This window comes from Cynara cardunculus, unplaced genomic scaffold, assembly GCF_001531365.2.
Source record: "Cynara cardunculus var. scolymus isolate 2C unplaced genomic scaffold, CcrdV1 Un_Scaffold_3134, whole genome shotgun sequence".
Taxonomy (NCBI): domain Eukaryota; kingdom Viridiplantae; phylum Streptophyta; class Magnoliopsida; order Asterales; family Asteraceae; genus Cynara; species Cynara cardunculus.
Genome location: NW_020201357.1, coordinates 30,084 through 52,777, shown reverse-complemented (window position 1 = coordinate 52,777; position 22,694 = coordinate 30,084). Strand labels below are relative to the sequence as shown.

The following is a 22,694-nucleotide window of genomic DNA, read 5'->3' as shown; positions in this document are numbered from 1 at the left end:
CATAAAGCTTTAATAAGTTGTACTTATGCATAATTTACTTGTAATGTAAAATTTTAAGTAACATGTATCAATAAACAATAATTCATGCATAAAAATAATTTTTAAGAGTTTTTGTCAATGCTTTATAATATAATATAGATAAATCGAAACAATTTTTTTATTATCAATTCAATTAGCTACAAATAATATGTATTATCTATACTATATTATAAAACATTTGACAAAAACTCTTAAAAACCATTTTTTATGCATGAATTACTGTTCATTGATGCATGTTACTTAAAATTCAAAATTGCAAGTAATTTTGCGTAAGTACAACTTATTAAAGCTCTATTTTTAAATTTATGTAAATCACTGCAGGTAAACATAATCAAATACAAGATAAACATCTATTTTAAATATAAAAAATCTAAAATATAATCAAGATAGTTATTGATTTCTAACATAATTTTAATTATTATATTTATTAAAAATTATATTATTAAACCAAGAATAAGTTACTTTATGATTAAATCTAAATTAAATTATAATAAAAAATTGAATTAAAGAAGTTACATAAAAAAAGAACTATTAAATAGTTAATTCGATACTAATATCGACTAGTGTTCATCATCACGCGTTGCACGATAATACAAATTTATGTAAAAACAATATGACATTTGGTTTTAATGAATATTTTAAATAAATAGACAAAGTTAGATAATCAAAATAACATTATAATTAAAAAAAATCTAACTACTCAAATCATTGTTATACAATTCAAACCTCTACCATCTTCCTTTTTATTCATAAACAAGGCCTTAGACTTCTCATTTCTCCATTTTTAGAAATTTTTGGAAAATATTTTGTATTAAAAAACAAGACAAAAACTTTAAAATCTTCAATTTTTTTATTTTGGAGAATCTGATTAGTAATGCTCTAAACAAACTTTATACTGATCATACTTTATTCAGATTGACTAACTTAAATAATCAATTTGGGATATATAAAAAAAAAAAACCATTTGATAAAAATATTAATTATTTTTTTAACGATATACGTTGAATTTTAATAAATTTGGAAGAACCATAAACGAGATGGTTATGAAATGCAAATCTTTTCACTTATGAAACTCCCATGTTCCATTTGTTGGATTTTTGATGGGTTTTAGAATAGAAATTCATTATAATTTAACTAGGTAACTTTACCGCGCTTCGCGCGGTCGTTGGTGATTGATGAAAAAAAGTATCGATAAGTTTGAATTTGATACAAAGTGTTTAAAAGGTATCACAACAATTGTGTTACAATTTTATTTCTGAATGTTTTATTTTGTTAGAATAAAGAGAGTTAAAATACATTGGTTGTAGAAAAATGAATATATAAGTTTGAATTCGATATAAAGTGTTAAAATGTATCAGAATAATTATGATACAATTTTATTTCTGAATATTTTATTATGTTAGTATAAAGAGAGTTAAAATATATTGGTTGCAAAAAATGAATATGTAGCGTAAAAGAAGTTAAATTGTGAAATAACAGATAATACATTCTATAGATATATAACTAATTTCTTGGTTTTGATTGTCTTATTATTATAAGAATAAAGAGAGGTGTAATATATTTCTTATGAAAAATAAAAATATAATTTATAAATAACATATGTCAATTCGGTATATTATTAGGTGTAAAGCCGAATATTACCTTTTATAATGAAAAATCCAATAAAATTGTGACATGGAACATGGTTATAGAATAAAATTATCAAATTTTGTTTTAGTTCGAAAAGATGGGAAATTATCGTTTTTTTTCCTTCTATGAATATCCCGAATTTTTAAAAAATATAGTAGAAGATAAATAATTAATTGTTTACAAAAACAATCTGCAATCTTCAAAATGAAAATAACAAAATTACCAATCTGAGACATCTAGATCAACTTCAAAGTTCATATTGTGTGGAAAATTGAGGTAGTAATTCAAAATGAAAACATACAATTTCCATGTTTTGTATATACAGTCTCATGGAGATATTGGAGCATCTAATTAGTTTTCTCGGAACTTCAGAGATGAAAGAAACACACCAACAACTGATTTTGCCATAGACTTTTCTTGTTCCTCCTTATATGGTTTCTCTAATCTCCTTCAGTTTGTTTTTAATCGCAGACAACAGAGCAGATAGAGAGATCGAAAAAATAGAAGTAAAACACCCATAATTATTGTTCCATATCTTTCTATAGATGCATAGAAAGATAGAGAAAGGCGTATTGCCAGCTATACTGTCAATCCATAATTTCTTATCGGGATTGAGAGATGGAGAAGAGCAAAGAAGTTTGTGATAGAAAGATGTAGAAGAGAAAGAATTAGATGGAGAGTAGAGAAGTTTATGATAGAAAGACGTAGAAGAAAATGAATTGTAACGGTAGAAGACGAAGAGTAAAGAAGTTTATATGATAGAAAGACGTAGAAGAGAAGAAATTGTAACGGTAGAAGATGAAGAGTAAATGTCTTAGATTAAATATAAAACCTAAAAAAAAAGGAAAAAATGGAGAAAAAAGGAAGACATGAATACTAGTACAAGGAGATGCCACGTCAACATTGTATGTTTCTGCTTTATAGATATATATAGATATTCAATTAAATTTTATGTGTGTGTATGTATGTATGTATATATATATATATATATATATATATATATTCTTTTTGCAAAAGAAGGGTCGGTTAAAAATTATATTTTAGCCAATTTATTTGTATGGTTAACATTTTTTTGTTAAAAAAAAGAGTTGACAAAAATGAGTCAACCCATGAGCTCGGAGGGTCGGACAAAATAAGCCAACAACATGAGTTTAGAGGATCGGTCAAGAGGAGTCAACCTCATGAGTTGCCACAAAGACATCTCAACCTCCATTCTTATACTCACCATTCATTGTAAATCTTTCATATATCCGTTATTATGGGATATACGGAACTCAACCACAATTCAAAAAATGAAGAATACTCAATCCTTAGGATGTCACCTCATCCCTTGTAAGTTTTACTTTAATTGGTTTTGCCATCTGGTTGACTTTGATTTCAACCATGGTTTTTCATTGCTATAATTTTCATTGTTTGGATGAAAATGGTTTTGATTTCAATCATGACTATACATTTGAAAGATATCTTTCATACTTTTGTATACATGTAGAAAAATATTTCATAACTATAAGTTTTACTATTTGATTGGTTTTGATAGATTTCAACCATGAATTTTCGTAAATATAAAAATTACTAATTGGTTTTGCTATCTGGTTGACTTTGGTTTCAAACATGGTTTTTCATTACTATAATTTTCATTGTTTGGATGGAAATGATTTGGATGGCAACCATGCCTATACATTTGAAAGACATCTTTCATACTTTTGATTACATGTAGAAAAATATTTCTAAATTATAAGTTTTTATCATTTGATTGGCTATGATAGATTTCAACCATTGTTTTTCATAACTATATTTTTTATTGTTTGGTTGGAATTGGTTTTGATTCCAACTCACGACTATAGATTTCAAAGACATTTCTTTTTCCAGTCTACCATTTTCCTACCAACATGGAATAATCAAAACACATCACATTTCAATATTTGAGAATACTCAAGTTTTGTAATGTCATCTTACAATACTTGGTTGATCTTTTAGTAAGATTTGTTTTATATAATAAACGTTATTTTGCAAAAAATAGGGTTATAAAAATAAGACAACTCATGAGTCAAACCTCATTAGTTGACACAAGTATCATCCCATCGTTCATTCTTATACATGTCTCTTTATTATATTTTGTCAAATTCTCACCAAGTGAGATATCTAAAACTCAACAACAATTCACTATTTGGAAAATACTTCATTCTCATAATGTCAGCTCAATGCCTCTCTGTTCTTCATTTAATATCACCTCATTCTTTTTGCTAAAATGTGGTTGGCCAAAATGAATAAGCTCATGAGTTCGGAGGGTTGGCCAAAATGAGCCAATAACGTGAGTTTAGAGGATTGATAAAAAAGAGCCAACATCCTAAGTTGTCACAAATTGTATAATGTCACATCAACTTCGATTGTTGTTATTTGATAAAAAAAAAAAACTAAAACTCCAAAATTAGAGGTCAAACAATAGCTCACATATTTACATTGCTCTCTTAATTTTCAAACCATCACATGCTTATTTTATATACACCCATCATACTCTATCAATGTATCATTTGTTCATCAATATGGAATCACCTCATCTTCTCATATATATATATACACATATCATTTCTTCTACTATTTTTCTTCCCACCAATGTAGGATAAACAAATTTAACTACATTTCAAGATTTGAGAAATACTCATATCTCATAATTCCATGTCATTTTAGTTGGTTTCTCCTTTAATATATATATATATATAGATTTATTTTTTTTAAAATTTATATTTCATTCAAAACTAAAAACATTATTGTTTTATCAAAAGCCAAAATCACATAAAATTATATTATATTAACAGAGACAAAACAAACTATACATTAAAATCGAGATTTATGTTGTACGAGTGACCTTCTAATTGTACGGCAAAGCATTTAGATCTACCAATAGACGCTAAACACGGCATCAACGGGTTTAGTGAAAACATCCCTTGGAACTCTGTGAGCTCAAGTCGAGGTTTTATTCGTTTTGAGTTTCACTGTTCCTCTGATCTATCGGAAATAGAAATTAGGGTTTAAACTTTAATAAATTTTTTGAAGGTGTTTTCCTCCTCCATCTTCTTCTCTCTTGCATAATAACTAGTATCCAGCCATAATTCAAGTTTTCAGCATCTGTTTGCATCCAATTTCGATTTTAATTGACAGAGAAATAACACCTGGTGTTTGAGCCCTAATTAAATCCAAGCTATGGCTCAACCCAACAACGTAAGCTCCTCTTTTCTCCCTCACCTTTCAATCGTATATTCTTCAGATTTATATCGGGGTTTGGAATATTATTTTTTGATTTTTTTGGTTTGTTTTGATAATACTACTTCCAATTACTGTATGTAGGCTGCTGGAGTTGACAACACCTTCAGAAGAAAATTTGATCGAGAAGAGTATTTGCAACGCGCTCGTGAGCGTGAAGAAAAGGTTTTTTAATTTACCGATTGATAACTTCGTTTGATTTTACGCATTTTCGTTTTAAATTCTTCTGATGGTTTCTGCTTTCTTTGTTTGCAATTCAGGAGTTGGAAGGCCGTAAATCAAAATGTAAGTGAAATAGTTCAATTTCTGTCACCTATTGTCCCCTGCAGAAGATTACCTGTGATCGCATTAAAACTTGATTAATGAAGAGAGTACTGTGATGAAACAGATAGGACACATAGTTGTTGTAGTTGGAATAATGTCAATCTAATTATTCTGATTGGAAAAAGAAACCCGCATTTTGTGATTTCTAGATTGCATCATAACTGTTTTGGTCATAATGATCCCAGCATAGATACACAAAATAATATTGATTAAACTGAGTTTTTCAAGAAGATGAAATTAAACCTTGGTTGCAGCAAAAGGTCCGCCGGTGCAAAGGAAACCCTTGAAACATAGAGATTATGAAGTGGACCTTGACTCTCGCCTGGGGAAGACTCAGGTTAGTCACTTCCCTTTTCATCAAGTAATTACATGTTGGGCTTTTTGTGTGTTCTCCAGAAGTTGTGATTCGGTTTTGTGGCACTTACAGTTCTGATGTGTGAAAATTAAGTGTTTTTATATAGTTGATTAAACAAGCTTAAGGCCTGTTAACAGCTGAGAGCAACAAGTGTTTTTCAGTACCTGATTTTAGCTACATCTATGAAGTACTTGTAGTAGCATCAATGGGGGGTCTGGGGCCAAGTATTTTGCTAATAAAGTGACATGGTGGGATTTTTGAAGTTTACGTGTAAAATGTAGTTTTGAAATCATCTGTGCATATAATAAGCAATGCAGATGTTACCTTTTCGTACCATATTAAATATATTACTCCCTTTTTAGGCAGTCCATTATTTATTATTAGTCTCTTTACTGAAGATTTTGTAATTTACACATAATTTTCAATATTGCTACTAATACATATGTTACCTATTCATCTTCTTATCAGAAAATATGGTAAATGTGATCCCACCAACTTTTGAATTAGCTTCGGCAGGGATAATGAAGTTCTAGATTGGTTAGTGTTTCCTTAGAGGCATACCTCTTTTACATATGTGACACTTCAAACAAGGGAGTACATAGGTAATAGGTTATGTTAATGGCTACTGCTCCAAGGATGTGAGTTTCTATTAGGTTAAATATATCTGAGATTTCTTGATTCTGATTGGGAGTAGGGTCTGGGAGGGGTAGGATGTACAGTTGTACACATATCTTATCTCAACCTGAAAGGTCGAGAGGCTGTTTCAGTGAAGACCCCTGGCTAGTGCACTATTTAAAGGTGTGTGCAAGAGCCAAGAAGACCAAAGATAGTCAAATAATTTAACATGTTAGATACAATTAAAATGGTGTGTGCATGATTCAATGTTATGTGCAAACTGACAAGTAGTTGAGTAACGTTAATGCGATAGAACTAATATATGTGACATCAAGAACAAGCAGGTACCTCAAACTAGGGAAGACAAATCCTAGCTACCCCACACTAGGATCACCCTGCAACCTATACAAACTGCCCCTGAAGCACCTTTATTGCACCCTCCACCTTTTTGCTGACCCCCTAACCTCCTTCAAACATCAGTGTTGTTCCCTACTACCAGGTCCTATTCAAAAGTCAGCAACCCTAGTCCTGCGCCTCCAAGACTCCTAGCGCGCGCTACGGCTTACGCAGTTGATCGGATCAGATAGCCCTTCGGGCAACCAACCAAACCCGCTGCATCAAATTCCATTCCAATCAACAACTTGGAGGTATGGCTGAGTGGCTTAAGGCATTGGTTTGCTAAATCGACATACAAGAAGATTGCATCATGCATGGGTTCGAATCCCATTTCCTCCGGGACAGAAGTGAAACAGGCGGGCGAAATGACGTGAGAGAAATAATCTCTTGGTGGAGTCCGGTCCCTGGGTGGCTCTCGGTTCTTGAGCATGTTGGGGGATTAGGCGRCAGTTGAAAGAGCTGCTCGAAAGCTTGACGAAGAAGCGGAAAAGGCCTATATATTCTTTTTTTTTTTAGTACAAGGGATTTTTACTAGTCAAGTGGTAAGGTAGGGCGCTATTCGGTGAATAAAACATATTTTAGGAAAGTGGTTTAGGTAGCTCAGCTGGTTAGAGCAAAGGACTGAAAATCCTTGTGTCAGTGGTTCGAATCCACTTCTAAGCGGGCAAAGGGTCCAAAGGCCAGGAGCGAGCCGGATTTTTAAATTCAAGTAAGGCTGGGCCAAAAGGTCCAAAATACCTTCAAGTTTGTGGTTAATTAAAATAACTGTGCTCTTCTAAAATAATCATCCCCTATTTTATCCAAAACAATAAAATAATCATTCCTTACTTTCTGTTCACGAGGAACGTTATACAACAAATACCAAGTGTGAAAGTTCTCGCAATTAACCGTGGACTCATCCATTCTGCAAGGAAGCATATGAACTCGTCAAACTATTTTTGGGTCTACAAGGAGCTGGTGTGACTTGGTTATTTTGTGTTTGGATGTCTTGTTATCTTTATGCTCCCTTTTAACAACACAAGACCCACCATAGGCAGGACGCAGAAAAAAAGAACTACAGAAAAAAAACCAGTGTAGAAAAGAATTAATTAAGAACAATGGGCTTAATTCAATCTTTGCTTGATGTGTGGGAATAGAATTACATCTTTCATCCGGATCACCACACAGATAATAGTGTCCAATTTAAAGATTTATAAATTATACCATGTAAAAACTAAAAAGTCCTATGTTTTGCTTATGAATGAAATGAAGTTCTTTTAATTAAAAAGGGATCAGTTATAAATGCATTTAAAACATCAATTATACAAGGGAACTAAAGATATATACTACATCTTGGAAGTCAGACAGTTTTATCTTCCTGAGATCCTAACTGCACGATACTGTTGTGTGTCCCAGCTTTACAACGAGGCCTCATGTCAATGTTCTCAGGTCTCTTCTTGGGGTTATACACTTGGATTTTTCGTACATAGTACCTTAAACTTAAAATGCTTGATTACATGATGTTGTATTGGATAGATGTGATTATTACGATAAGTTTCTGGAAGCAAACGATTAGCCTTCACAAAACTAAATGAGTTGAATAAATTTATCTTGTGTTTCTTTTCTTATATTTGTGCTATAATGTGCAACCTAGTTAAAGTTAGAGCTTGCTGACAGTATAACTTTATTTTCCTTCTAGAAGGACGTCACTTCATGAATCATGATGATCTTTGACGGCTGTCGTAGCCAGCAAATAGTTTCTAACTGTCCCAAATCACAATATAGACTGTAATAGTGGTAAGTGTAAGTCAGGTCTAATCCACAAGGATTGGTCGTGACAATTATTTGACTTCTACACTTAAAGCAGAAGGGGGGGGGGGGGGGGGTTGGATTTAATTAACTAATTCAAACCTAAGATTAAAAGCAGTATAACTAAAAGCCCAACAATAGCTTCACCCTTGATATGATGCAAAATGTTTATTATCGATTCCTATGGTGCTAAAGGAGGCATGACAAGTCTAAACCTGCTATAGTTGTCAACAAGCTTTGAAAATCTCAATTTTTCCTTAGACATTAACCAAAATAAGCTCTTTGGTTAAATCTTAACAACAAATGAGGTCTTAAAGAAGCTCTTAAATCCCCAGGTGTGATTAGCATCAACGAATTAGAAAAATCACCAATTCAAAGCAATAAGCTCACAAGCTTGGCTTGCTAGAGCTTTGATTGCAAGAATTAATGGCATACGTTCAAAAACCTTTTTGAAATCAAACATACCATTTTCACTTTATCAAATCCCCATACAAATACGGATATAGGGTTTTAAATGACTTTCTCATCAAATGGGTATCAATCAATTGATCAGATTAATTAATAAACCAAAAAATAACGACGTTCATACGGAGTTCAAGCAAATAAACTTGTTGAAACATCTTTACATAGGAATCTCTAAGCCAAATGCAATCAAAATCAAAGGCTACACTATTGTGGAATGAAGAAACTAGTTACTTACGGAATTAAACAAGAAGAAAATGATAGAAAAGCTTCATAATCCTCTTCTTTGCTCTAGAAATTGTCCTTAGGCCTGCTCTCCCTCAAACGGCGGTTTCCAAGTCAATTTATACCAAGAAAATGGAAAAATTGCTCAAGATTTGAAAATTGGCAAAATTGGTTCCTTCAGTTAAACATGCGACCCTTGCATGGCAGGGTAGCATTTTGTGTACCGTAGCCACATATATATTATGCGACCCTGGCATGGCTGGGTAGCATTTTCCTCTGTTTTGCCTTTCTTTGACCACTTGTTCCGTACAACCGTCTTAAGCATGCCAACCATTTTTTTTTCTCGTGTTCTCTCTTTCGTTTCTTGCCCTGATCAACATAAAACTCGGATTAGGCTTATAAAGAATAATTTAGGCATATTAAAACATAAAAATTGGGATTTTGAGCCTATAAACACATATTAAAACATGAAAATTCAATGCTGTCAATCTTCATTAAGGAACTTCTAAAGGTCATATTATAAGCCCATATAGAAATTAGAAAGGCATGTTTTGCTGTACTGAAGAAACAAGGACTTTGTCACTCATATCGTAGACGATGAAGTATTACTTGTGGCAAGGACTAACCAGGAGTGGGGTAGTTTGGTGTTGCATAATAGTTACTATTCCTTAAGCTGTAAAACTTTAACAAGAAATTTGTTTTTGGATTTTAGGTTGTGTTCCTGGCTAGATTAAGCTTTTGTTCTCTTTCTTCAATGTTTGTATCTGCTTTTGTTGCCCACACGTCTATTTACATAAATGTATACTGTATTATCCATGCGCAATATTTGGTGTGACAATATTTGAATCTTCAAACTCTCACCCCGAAAGTTCTACCCACTGCTTATTTTAATGTTAAATCACTAATAAACTATTTTGGTTTATGTTGGAATAGTACAGCATTTTATTCTGACTCCTTCATACCTCTCTTCTTTGATAGGTTGTCACTCCAATCGCACCCCTTAGCCAGCAGGTATTTCGGCAACCTATTTATTGATTATGAATTCCATGTATTCTTTTTGTGTTGAATTGGGTGGATGCTATTCTACATAAGTCAATTACCCTCATGCAAATTGCAATTAAGAATACAGAAAATGTGCAGGAAGACAATATATTCCGTAGTTTAATTTGAAGTACGCACATCAGAAGTCAAAGATAATCCTTCCAACACCATCATATATTGCTTTAATCTTCTAGTATTTAAAAGTGATATAGCTCCATGACCTCATTTTTAATTGTTATTCTAAAGACAGAATCAAGTTCCGGGTTCAGTGTCTTACAAACAGAATGTCTACTCATGTTTTTTGGAGAAAAAAATGAAAAACTCATGTTCAACCAGCCTAAAAGGATATTTATGCACATATAATTTTGGCCATGTTTTCGTTGACTTTTTCTTTTGTGTTACATGAATATATTCATATGTCCCCTTCACCGTAAACATTTGAAGGGCAAGAAAGTACCTGTCTGGCTTACCATCATTGTCACAAGTTAAAGCACGTGTCCTTGTGTCTACACTAAATATATAAATACTAGATATAATTAAATCATTTTTAACGGGACGGATAGAATGAACACCAGAAGTAACTACTAACTACCCATGTAAATGAAGTGAACAGAAAAAAACATATTAACACCACATGTTATATGTCTTCATGCAGTCTGCTTCTTTGGATGTTTTTTTGGATAAAGAATTCTTTGGATGTATGATATGTCTTCATATTGTCCCTTACTAATAGGGTCCACATGTAGTCTGCTAACTTTTTATCTGACATGTCTTATTTAATTTCTATTCATGTTGCAGCTAATTTCTTTTCTTTATAGTGTGTATGTATTTGCTTCATAACTGAACAATATGGCAATGACTGCCCTATGATGAAAAATCAATCGGCATGCTAAGAAATTGATCCTGTGCAGGCTGGATACTTCTGCTCTGTTTGTGAATGTGTAGTGAAAGATTCTGCGAACTATTTGGACCATATCAATGGAAAGAAGCGTATGTAGTTACTCATAAAAAGTGTCATTTATGGTTTGTTTTCTTAAATACGATTATTGTTGATATCAAAGTCTGCTACAGATCAAAGAGCGTTGGGAATGTCTATGCGGGTAGAACGGGCATCTCTTGAACAGGTAGAAATCCACACATGCATTGAGGATACAATTATATTTGACCAAAGTGGAATTTAAGAACATTAGTAGCACAGTTCTATTCTCTTTCTTATCTTCTTCGAACTTCTTATAAATCCTCCCTAATAGGCCACTGTATTTTGCAGCCGTAAACTAGCTTCTTTTAGCTTATTAAAAAAGCCATATTTCTTTTAGCTTATTAAAAAATGCCATATTTGGTAAAGCGTAGACTAGCTTATAAGCTAGCTTTTTGGAAAACTTTGGAAAACTATCAGATGGCTTTTCTTTTTTAATTATGCTCATATTTTTCCTAATTAATTTTCAAACATATTTTTTTAGATCATTTTACATTAGCAACTAGTTTTTATCAAAATCAGCTAACAACTAATAACTAATCAGCCAACAACTAGCTTATCGGCCTATTTGCCAACATTGCCTTAATGTGAACTCTAATAAATTACTTGCCATGCATCATGTGCCAATTCTTGGTGCCGGCTTCTTCACACATTTTCTAGTCACTCAATGAGACTATGAGAGACGTTTTCTACATAAATAAATAATGACCAAGAAAGTTCAAGTTTATAACCAAATGAAACTGAAGTATTCTGGCCGTTTGAAACCCATTTTTGGTGGGAAAAGGTATTGTATGCTGTTTTAAATGATTCACTTCGTTATATGGGACAGGTTCAGCAGCGATTTGAAAATCTCAAGAAGCGAAAAGAGACAGGAACCTTTACTGAGCAAGGTACAAAGCAGCTAGGAATATTTTGGATTGTGATTTTAGTTTGTCAAGAAACCGGCTCTATTTGGACTAGTCTTCAATATACCCTTTGCTTTTGGAAAATAAATAACTAATCTATCTAATGGGTTCCAAAGCCAATATCTACCAACTTTGGAACAATCTTGTGTGGGTTTAGGCTCCATCGAAGGGGCAGGTTGGTGTAGACTTGTAACCCTTTTTATTCCTTACATGTTTTAGATCTTGATGAGCGAATCTTGAAACAACAGCAAGAAGAGGAGGAAAGGAAGCGTCAACGCCGAGAAAGAAAAAAAGAAAAGAAGGCGAGTGAGAATAAACAAACCCATTTCCATTTTCGTTGTTTCCTTATAATAATATATATATATATATATATATATTATATATATATATATATATATATATATGATAATGAGCACTTGTTGGTGAACAGAAAGAGAAGGTTGTAGAGGAGGAAATGGAGGTGGACCCCGATGTTGCAGCCATGATGGGATTTGGAGGTTTTGGTTCCTCCAAAAAGTAGGAAGACAAATGCTTTTGTTATCTTCATCTTGATAGGTGTTCTGTTCTGTAAGTTTTCACATCCTACTCTTTTATCTTTTACCTTCTCTACATTTACAATTCAATTCAAGTGTCAGCCTTCAAACACCCCTCACATATATGGATTTTCACTACCATGCAACTATCCAACCTCCATATGTGTATAATTATAGTTATACTGAACCAACTTCTAAGTTTTGTTCGGTAGGATCCATAGAATCGTTGGTGCTAAAAGTCTAAGCATAATTTATAAGCATATATAATATACAAAGTCCATTCATCATCTTTACATAGAGGCTAAAAAGCTTGTAGTAGAAACACAAGAAGAGTTTATTTAGATAAGTAGGTAGCCTATATATTTATCCGGTGCCGGTAACACCAGGGTCCGGCTTATCACGGCGGCCTTCTTCTTCAGCTTCAATGGTGGCTGACACAGCATCACCAAATATTGGGCCGCCACGACCTGCACAATCCTCCACCTTGTCTTGTATTTTATCGATCTGAATTTTACCCTCATCCTCTTTGGAGTGGATGTCCATTCGACTCTGGTTCTGTCCACCCTGTACGGAATGGTAGGTCGTCGCCGTCGTGCTTCCCGGCGGCAATGTTCCTTGGGCACCTGACATCTTTTACTTCCAAAGCTTTCTGGTTTTGGCTTCCTTTATTTGTACTAGTTAGGAATTGGGATTGTCAAAGGATAGAGGTCGGAGGTTATGAATCGACTTCTGCCACGTCTGACCACGTGGCAGGTTTGGTGGTACACGTGTTTTTCCCCTGATTTTCTTTTTTTATTTACCGCCTAAAAAACAAATGTGTTTTTGAAAATGCATCATCATTATCGATTTCTCCCTGGAGACTGGAGAGTGGAGATAGATCATTTGCAGGTTTGGGTTGCGTTTGGGCCGGGTTTAATTTTTTTTGTTTTTTTAACGTAGTTTACTATTGTAAATCCAAGCCTTTTTTTTTTGGGTTTTGACTACTTGTCATTCTTGTCTAACGGGCCTAAAAAGTGTAACTTATATAAATCTATAAACTTGATTGTTAGCAATTAATTAACAAATTTGGAACCAAAAAGTAAAAGAAAAACACCGTTGCAATTAAAATTTTAAGCAACTAAAGTGCCACATGAATCTTAACAACTGGAGAACGAAATGAAAAACAAGATTTAGACTTTCATAAACAAACAACCCTTTAAGTGGTGTTTGATTTACATAATGTTTTTGGATGAAATGAAATATGTCGAAAGAATTTGACTTTGAAGGAATTGGAATAGAATGTTGTCAGGTTTGATCATCTGTTTGGTTGACAAAATTGAAATGAAATCTATTAAATGAGTTGGTGTTCGATGGAGAAATTGAAAGATGAGAAATCAAACCTGTTAAGTGAGTTGGTGTTCGAGGGAGAAGCAACAGATCGAGCAGGTGTCGGTTTCTTGAGGAGAAATTGTTGTCGGCTTGTTAAGAGATTAGGGTATTATGAGATGGGTTGAGGATATAATTGGTATTATGAACATCACAAATTCCAATTCTATTAAAATCTTATCTATTTATCAAATAATGTTAAAATCTTTTATCTATGGAATTCATAGAATTACGAAGATTTTTTCCTTTGAAAATAATGAACCAATCGAAAAAAATGAATCTGGTCAAAAGAATTCAACATTTTAATTTCTTTAGATTTCTCCAGAATCTGTAAACAAAATGTCATCTTAACCTTTTGGGTTCTCAAGAATAACCGAAAAGTCTCATTCTATAATTTTAATAATTTAATATTAAAATATACTAATATAATTTTAATTAAAGATAAAAAAAATAGTAATTATAAAATATAAACATGCCGGACAACCTGTCTATATTTATTTTCACATTGTTTATGTTCGTCCGTTAATTTTAATGAACAAACTCGAGCCTGTCTATTTTTCCGATAATGATTGTCCAAACCCACATTTCTAACTTACTTGATGGACCGGGTCTAACGGGTTGCCCCGTCATGAACAACTCCATTTCTGATCCATTTGTTAACGATGGTTGGGAAGAGTTGGTTTATAATGAGTTTAAAAATGTAATTACTTTTATGATAAAGCTTTTAGTTATTTTGATATTTATAAAGTGATATCATAATTTTTTTAATAAATACTTAATTATTTAATATATTTTGCACCATTATAATTCTTTTTGCTTCGTTCTATGCATAATATATTTTATTTATTATTTTCTATTATCATTCTTACAGTTAATAAAAATGATGTTTATAGTAATAAAAGTTTATATTAGGAAAAAAGTTGATGCTTGATTCGTATTAATTAAAATATAATATAAATAAATAAAAGCAAAAAAAGGAAAAAGTAATAATTCATGTAATTAAAATTTAATACAAATTAATAAAAAAGAAAAAAAAAACCAAAAAGAGTAATGATTAAGGGGGTGTTTGGGATTGCTTATAAAAACAACTTATTGACTTATTTCGGTATGATATCGGTAACAAACACTTTTGAGTGTTTGGATAAACAACTTATACCGGTGCCAAACCGGTAATAAGGAGTTTTTGAAGAAGTTAAACCCTTCTGACTTATAATAAGTTGATACATGCTTTTATAGAAAAGCATAAGTTGTTTCAAATAAGCAATCCAAAACAAACCCCTAAGTAGGGGTTAGGGGTGTTATTAACAATGCTTAAGGATGTAATTAGAATCTCCATAATTAATCGGTCTGAACTTTTTCAAGACAGGTCGGTCTTCTTTAGACTCGGATGAAAAATCGAGCCAAATCATCCTCTTTGATTAAAATTTGGGAGTTTGTTAGCACATAGTTGAAAATAATACAATTGAAAATCTTATAAATTAAAACACAATTTAATTTTCAATACCGAATTTTTATAAAATTTGTACTAATTTTCAGATTGTTTAATCTTGTTTGTTTTTATACGTTTTCATGTTTCAATCTACAAAAGTTCTGAATTACATTTCCTTTTGTTTTTTGTAAATTTATATTTTATAGTGTTCAATACAAGAACTCAACAAGTTGTCCATGAGATTGCTGTTTTGAGTTAACAAATCTTGAAGAATGGTCATCAAGTCAATAGATGTCACCCTTTTTTCTTTCTTGTCTCTAAGTCTAGAGACAACCCTTCATATCTTATCTCCACGAAGGGAAGATTCATGAATGAAATCATAGATTAACCAAGACGATTTAAAGAAGAATTGCGGCCTAGTCAACAAGCTTCTCAACTTCCTTTCATCTGCTTATACGAGAAAGGCCTAAACAGAGCCTTGGAAGAGGCATCTACTTCTGATTGGCTAATCGTGCCCCTTCCTCAGAAGGTAAGAGAGGGACAGATGAAAACCGCCTGATTGTTGCAGGTAATGCCATAATTTTCGATTTTGAAAACGGATCAGTCGACCTGGTCTACGAATCTATCCTAACTATCAGTGAATTCTTCAAATGGAGTACTTCTCCTCACCTTCTTTCACCACCAAGTCCTCCTGATAAAATGGGACTCCAGCATGTAGCAAAATTTTGTTAATCAGTCCAGAGCGGTAGAGTTTTCCCTGAGATCTTTTGGCACAATACACAATGGCCTTGTGTACAACATCTCCTATATTAATGGTTTTCCATTTCATGATACAGTATAAGAGGATCATTCTTTCCACATTTATGGAACTATCATGTGTTGTAGAATTCAGGGAGTGCCTAATAAAATTGACCCAAACATTGGCATTAGGGGTCAAATTTGAGGCTTTAAAGGTTTTGAGCATAGAATTAGTATGATGCTCCCATGAGTAAAAAAAAGGCTAGATGAGAAAAGAAAAAGCCAAAGAGAGTAACCATATAAAACCCCTATTTATCCTAAATGAAATGCATGTTGAATTTAACAAAGGAAAGATAGGTGCTAGCATATGGTTCATACATATAATTAGGCTATGAATGGTTAACTAAGGGTTTATCAAAGGCTATGAAGTTCGTGTTGGTAAGCTTTGCAATATGTGTGTACTTAATGCCATATCTTGTATACTTTTTCCAAATTAAGTCATTTTCTTTTTGTCTTTTAATTGCTTGTGGACAAGCAACACTTTAAGTTTGGGGGTGTGATATGCATTGATTATTTAAGGCATAAAACACCTATTTCTTTACTTTTAGGTAGGTTATTTGTTTTTTTGTCCCAACTTTAAGTCCTTTTTATTATATTATTTTTCATTTGTTTATCCATGGAGCTAAATTAAGTGATTTACTTGTCTTTACAACATGGGGATGACTAATTCTATAGATGTATGTCATACTGTTTATGTGCTGCAACATTTATTTAGTATTGGTCTTTGTAGTGCGGCTTTTTGGAAAATCTTTCTGGATTCAGATGCTGTACGTGGATAAGGACAAATTTTTGATAACTCTTGGGCAAAGACTAATGATTTACAAAGGAGATTCTAGATGAGAGTACTTAGTGTACTTGTTATGATCGTTCCTTTTGTACTTTTGTACTTTTTATCTATTTTTTGGGAATCTTATCTCCTCTTAGCTTTTGACTTTTCTTTCTCTATTCTTGTATAAATAGAGGCCTTTAGAGCTCATTTTGTTCATCCCTCATCATATTTACATTTGACTTTGTACTTAAATTTTAGTTAATTCAAGTATTTTTTATATATTCATACACTTTACATTACATTGCTACAACATTATATCTTGTCTTTACTTTATTACTTTCCTTGTCATTTACTTTTTGCTCTTTACATTCAGTCATTTACTTTCCATTATTTACATTTTATGTCTTACTTTATGTTATTTACTTTCCTTGTCATTTACTATTCTTAATGGGTAGCTAATAACATTAGCTTGGGTGTGAGACTAAGGGTGAGATTTTAAACCAAAGACAAGTGGACGTTGTTCTGCAATAACAACGTTGCACATTTCATTCACGTTTTACAAAAACTAATGACACTTTTTGACAAGTTGATTACTTTGAACGTGTTAAAATGTCATGGTCTTAGAGATGAACCATTGAGTGCACGTCAATTTGAATAATATGAGAAGTAGACTTGAGAAAGTTGCCAACAAAGAGATTTGTCATTTATATCTTTCAAGCTAATTAATTCTCGACGGGTTGGTCACTTGTTAAAGTGCAGTAGATTCAAAGATGAACTACTTAGAACACACATCAACTTGAACGATATGGGAATTGGCTCGAGAGAGTGATTTTTAACAAAAACATTTGTTTATCCATATTTTTTGAGGACACCATTTGACACTATCATTGGTTCTGATACCATATAGAGATATGAGTTGAAAGCTATAATATAGTGCAATGGTGGAAGTTCGAGAGGAATACCCTCAAAATAAATAGTAGAACTAGTTATGGCTGACTGCTTGTTGTAGCACCCCTACAGCGTTGTCTGCTTGAATTTGTGTTTATGTCTCACCACAAGTCTTACATCCATGCTACCTTTATATATTTTGTTATTTAAGTTGTTAAATCAAACCAATCAAAGTTTCAAATTTATCATCTGAAATCATTTCTTTCATTAGACTTTTATTGCAATCTCCGTAGACGATAACCGGTACTTTACCTCTTTATTCCTTGGGAAAAAAACGATATTGGACTATATTGTGTATACTTATTTTGTGGTTCCTTTTATATGTCTAAGGGTGTGTAAACAACCCCTACCAAGTAGTTCTTCTCTGAATCTACTGTACTTTAACACTTTAACAAGTGACCAACCCATTGAGAATTAATTAGTTAGAAAGATATAAATGACAAATCTCTTTCTTGGCAACTTTCTCAATTCTATTTCTCATATCATTCAAATTGACGTGCATTCAATGACTCATGACTAAGACCATGACACTTTAACACTTTCAAAGTGATCAACTTGACAAAAAGTGCAATTGGTTTTTTATAAAACTTGTATGAAATAGTGGAACGTTGTTATTGTATAACAACGTCCACTTTCCTTCGGTTTAAAATCTCATCCTTAGTCTCACACTCAATCTAATGGAATTAGCTACTTATTATGTAAAGTAAATGACAAAGAAAGTATATAACAGAAAGTAAAGACATAAATGTAAATAATGGAAAGTAAATGACTGAATGTAAAAAGCAGAAAGTAAATGACAAGGAAAGTAATAAAGTAAAGACATGATAATAATGTTGTAGCAATGTAATGTAAAGTGTAAGAATATATAAAAAGTACTTGAGGTAACTAAAATTTAAGTACAAAGTCAGATGTAAATCTGATGAGGGATGAACAAAAAGAGCTCCAAAGGCCTCTATTTATACAAGAATAGAGGAAGAAAAGTCAAAAGCTAAGAGGAGATAAAGTTCCAAAAAAGTAGACAAAAAGTACAAAATGAACAATCATAACAAGTACACTAAATACTTTCCTCTAGAATCTTCTTGTAAATCACCAGTCTTTGCCCAACAACATCTGAATCCAAAAAGCTTGTCCAAAAAGCCGTACTATAAAGACCAATGTTAAATGAATGCTCCAACACGAAAACAGTAGGCATACATGCAAAGAATTAGCCATCGTAATGTTTTAAAGACAAGTAAATCACTTAATTTAACTTCATGGATAAACAAATGGAAAATAATATAATAGAAAACACTCACAGTTGGGATAAAAGATGAATAAACTACCTAAAAGTAAAGAAATATGTGCTTTATGCTAAATGCATATCATTTAACATAAGTCAAATTCCTTTTATGGAAAAGTCATTATACATTCACAACATCGATCGATCGTGCCTAATGCAGAAATCTGAAAACCTAAAGACCAAACTACCCTTCTGATATGCACTAATTAATTAGTGCTAAACCACTATTTTCTTCTCATTTAGATAGGTTCTTTTCCATTTAATTCCCGATCTTGAGTCATTTTACTTCATTATTTTTTTGTTTTTGGAGCTATAGATGATGATATACCTGTTTTTACTTTTCAAGTAGGCTAATATGGACTTTTGGACATAATTGGTGTAGCAGATCTAATGTTGTAGCATTTTTGTATCAGCAAGTTGATAGATGGAACCGAATGACTAAGGAGAGGAATGACTTTTGGACAAACTTAGGGCTTGTTTGTTTTAAAAAAAAAAAACTCTTAATACCTCGTAAGTCGTCAAACGTTTTTATTTTTAGACCGTTTGATTTTTTTTAAAAATAAGAGCTGAAAAGCTCTTATTGCCCTCTGAATTTTTAAGTGGTAGTCTAAACTCTTAATGGGCTCTTATTCACACACCATATCGATCTCTCGTTCTCTCGCTTGATTTCCAGCTGCCAAATCATACCGATCTATCCCACATCATACGATCTAAACACCATATCGATCTCTCGCTCGGTCTCAAGCTACCGATCTATCCAAAACGATCTCTACAAATCGATCTCTCCTATATACGAGTTATTTTCTGAGTATGATCAAACCAATAAGCAAAGGATGATGGCGACACAATTAATGCAATATGAATATTGGTTCTAGTCGTTATGAGACTTTTTTCGTGTTTATATTGATTCAGATTTCAGACTTCAGACGTAAAAACAAACAGTCTGACTGATTCAGATTTCAGACTTCAGACGTAAAAACAAACAGTCTGACTGATTCAGATTTCAGACTTCAGCACCACCTCTTATAAATCAGAAGTGAAATCAGACTTCAGACTTCAACACCTCTTAAAAAACAAACACCACCTTAGTGCCTCATAGAAGACAGTTTGGAAGAATTCTGATTTAAATTCAAAGCTGGAAATTAGTTGTCAATTTAGTTATCTAAGTAGTACATTGAAGTCTTCTTAATTTTGTCTAGTCTACTTGTTAGAAAACTTTGGTTCCAAGTTACTTGCTAATTACTCTTTTGTCCCCGATCCTATTTTAGTATAAATAGAGGGTTTGGATTAATCTTTGGGAAGCAATTCCAAGCCATTTCAGTTGTAAAGAACTGAATTTTCTCTCCTCTAAACTTTTGTCTTTTTAATTTCGGTTTTAATATATATTGTTGAAGGGTATTATGAAGTTTCATAGCATTTCTGTAGCATTCTAATTTTCCTTTATTTATTACGCTTTCTATCTTTACATTCCATTCTTAATTTATTTTCCGTCATTTAATTTCATGTTTTTACTTACTGCAATTTAGATTTTCTGCTATTTTTCTTTTCGTCATGAGTAACTACATCTCTTAGCTTAGGTGTGAGATGAAAAGAGTGAATTTGTAAACCAAAAGAAAGTAGATCCTCTTATGTAACAACACTGTTTCATTATTTCATTTCAAGTTTTATAAAAACCAATGACACTTCTCGACGAGTTGATATATTTGTAAAGTGTTAAAGTGTCATGGACTCTAAGCTGAGTCATTTGATTGCACGTCAATTTGGATGATATGGGAAGTAGATTTGAGAAAATTACTAACAAAGAGATTTATTATTTGTATTTTCTAAATCGGTTAATCTCGACAGGTTGATCACGTTGAAGTGTTAAAGAGGAATGGACTTAGAGATGAGTCATCAAAACACGTCAACTCGAATGATATGAGAATCCGCTCGAACGAGTGATATTTAACAAAGAGATTTGTTTATCCATATAAAGATATGTGTTGAAAGCTATAACAATGCAATGGTGAAGTCCGAGAGAAATACCCTCAAAATAAATGGTGAAAATACTTGTTACTAATTTCATGTTGTAGCACTTTGACAACATTGATGTACTGTGTTTACATTTCACCCTGAGTCTTATACCCTGGTTTTTTTTATCATATGATAATTTCATCAAGTGATAACTTACACAAATCAAAGTTTTCAAATTTGTCATCTGAAATCATTTGCTTCATAATACTTTTATTAAACTTTTACTTCAATCTCTGCGGACAATACTCGGTACTTGTACTATTTTATTACTTGACAGACAACATTTGGACTAACTGTATAATTGTTTTTGGTCCTAATGACTAAATCTGTGGGTGTGTAAAAAACTCCTGTCAGACTCTCACCCTCTTTTGCAAAAAAAAAAGGCACAATCGTCTTTATTGGATCAAAGGTAATCGATAATTATGCATTGGTTTTCTCAGATCTCATGAAAAAGGAAGAGTTGTATAAATCATTTATAAATATTTTTTTTAATAAAATTATTTATTTATTTATAATTATTATATAATTAAAAATTATATTATCTAATTATTTTAATCACATGCAAATCCATGAATATTCATGTCTACTTTATTGCGTGTATTACAATAAAGGATTGTAGTTTCTTTCTTTGGATCAAAATTATTAACTTTGTAAAATGTTTTATTTCAAATAAAGTTAGATTGTTATTATATTTTATTTTTATAAAACATCAATTATATTACACTGCGAAGAATAACAACCAACTTGGTCGTAGGACTATATTATCCTAAGGGTTATTTGATAGTTGCTGAATGGTTTAGTACAAAATAATTAAGAGACTCTCATGATATAGTGTAAAATGAAATATAATTGTGTGGTAGTTGTTTACAATGAAATTAGGACGCTAAATGGTTAAAGGAGGTCGTGGATACAAAATCATTCAGAGGGTTTTACAACCATTAAGAGGTGGACTTTTTTTTTTTGCCAAACATGATTGACCTCTTAACGATTCAGATGTTGCTTCTTAATGAAACTATTAAGAGGTAAACAAACAATCCCTAAATAAAAGTTTTTTAATAACAATTCAAACCTTTTTCTCGACGATATTCTAACTTTGGTTCGAATTAACTTGTTGATATTTATTTTAAATGTTAGTTTTTCTCCATCCAAGAGGATTTAAAGCTATGATATTGAATACTTGATGAATATCTGTGTAGTTGATTTATCGTCATAGATAGCTGCTCGTTATATATACATTATAGTTACAGATTTTAATACAGGGTATGAAGTTTGTTCAATACTATTATTCAGTGCAACTTTTCATTTTTTAATTAATCTGATCAACATTTAATTCTTCTTATTTTATACTCATTTTCTCGTAGAAACAGATTTTTGATATGATATTTTCCCACATAATCAAGAATTATAATATAACTTAGTGATTTGACATATTTAGTTACAAGATCTACAGGTTATTGGTCAAAATATGTACAAAATAAGAAGAACTGAATGTTGGTTACACTAATGACAAAAGCAGCTTATCCCGACACTAACAAAAGCAAGAC

The 22,694-nt window shown here is 32.2% G+C and overlaps 2 protein-coding genes and 1 non-coding gene across 5 annotated transcripts; 2 read left to right on the top strand and 1 right to left on the bottom strand.

Moving 5' to 3' along the window:
* Positions 1-4,568: 4,568 nt before the first annotated feature.
* Positions 4,569-21,112, top strand: LOC112503491 (zinc finger matrin-type protein 2). 3 transcript variants are annotated; one of them, XM_025107523.1, is made up of 12 exons: positions 4,569-4,722; positions 4,828-4,887; positions 5,014-5,094; positions 5,190-5,214; positions 5,508-5,590; positions 10,073-10,105; positions 11,047-11,125; positions 11,207-11,259; positions 11,941-12,001; positions 12,236-12,318; positions 12,447-12,583; positions 16,872-17,063. In XM_025107523.1, exons 2-11 carry the CDS (start codon positions 4,870-4,872, stop codon positions 12,534-12,536), a joined length of 606 nt encoding a protein of 201 aa, XP_024963291.1. In that variant the 5' UTR covers positions 4,569-4,722; positions 4,828-4,869; the 3' UTR covers positions 12,537-12,583; positions 16,872-17,063. The 3 variants fall into 3 exon arrangements, with proteins under 3 accessions (XP_024963291.1, XP_024963290.1, XP_024963289.1); XM_025107522.1 differs by lacking the exon at positions 16,872-17,063 and adding an exon at positions 20,983-21,112 and having other exon boundaries at positions 4,576-4,887; XM_025107521.1 differs by having other exon boundaries at positions 4,576-4,887; positions 16,872-17,191.
* TRNAF-GAA lies at positions 7,209-7,282 on the top strand. The gene has a single exon. It is a non-coding gene; the product is annotated as a tRNA-Phe (tRNA).
* Positions 12,776-13,194, bottom strand: LOC112503493. Its single transcript, XM_025107524.1, has one exon. The coding sequence runs from the start codon at positions 13,177-13,179 to the stop codon at positions 12,913-12,915; it is 267 nt and encodes an 88-aa protein (XP_024963292.1). The 5' UTR covers positions 13,180-13,194; the 3' UTR covers positions 12,776-12,912.
* Positions 21,113-22,694: the final 1,582 nt, after the last annotated feature.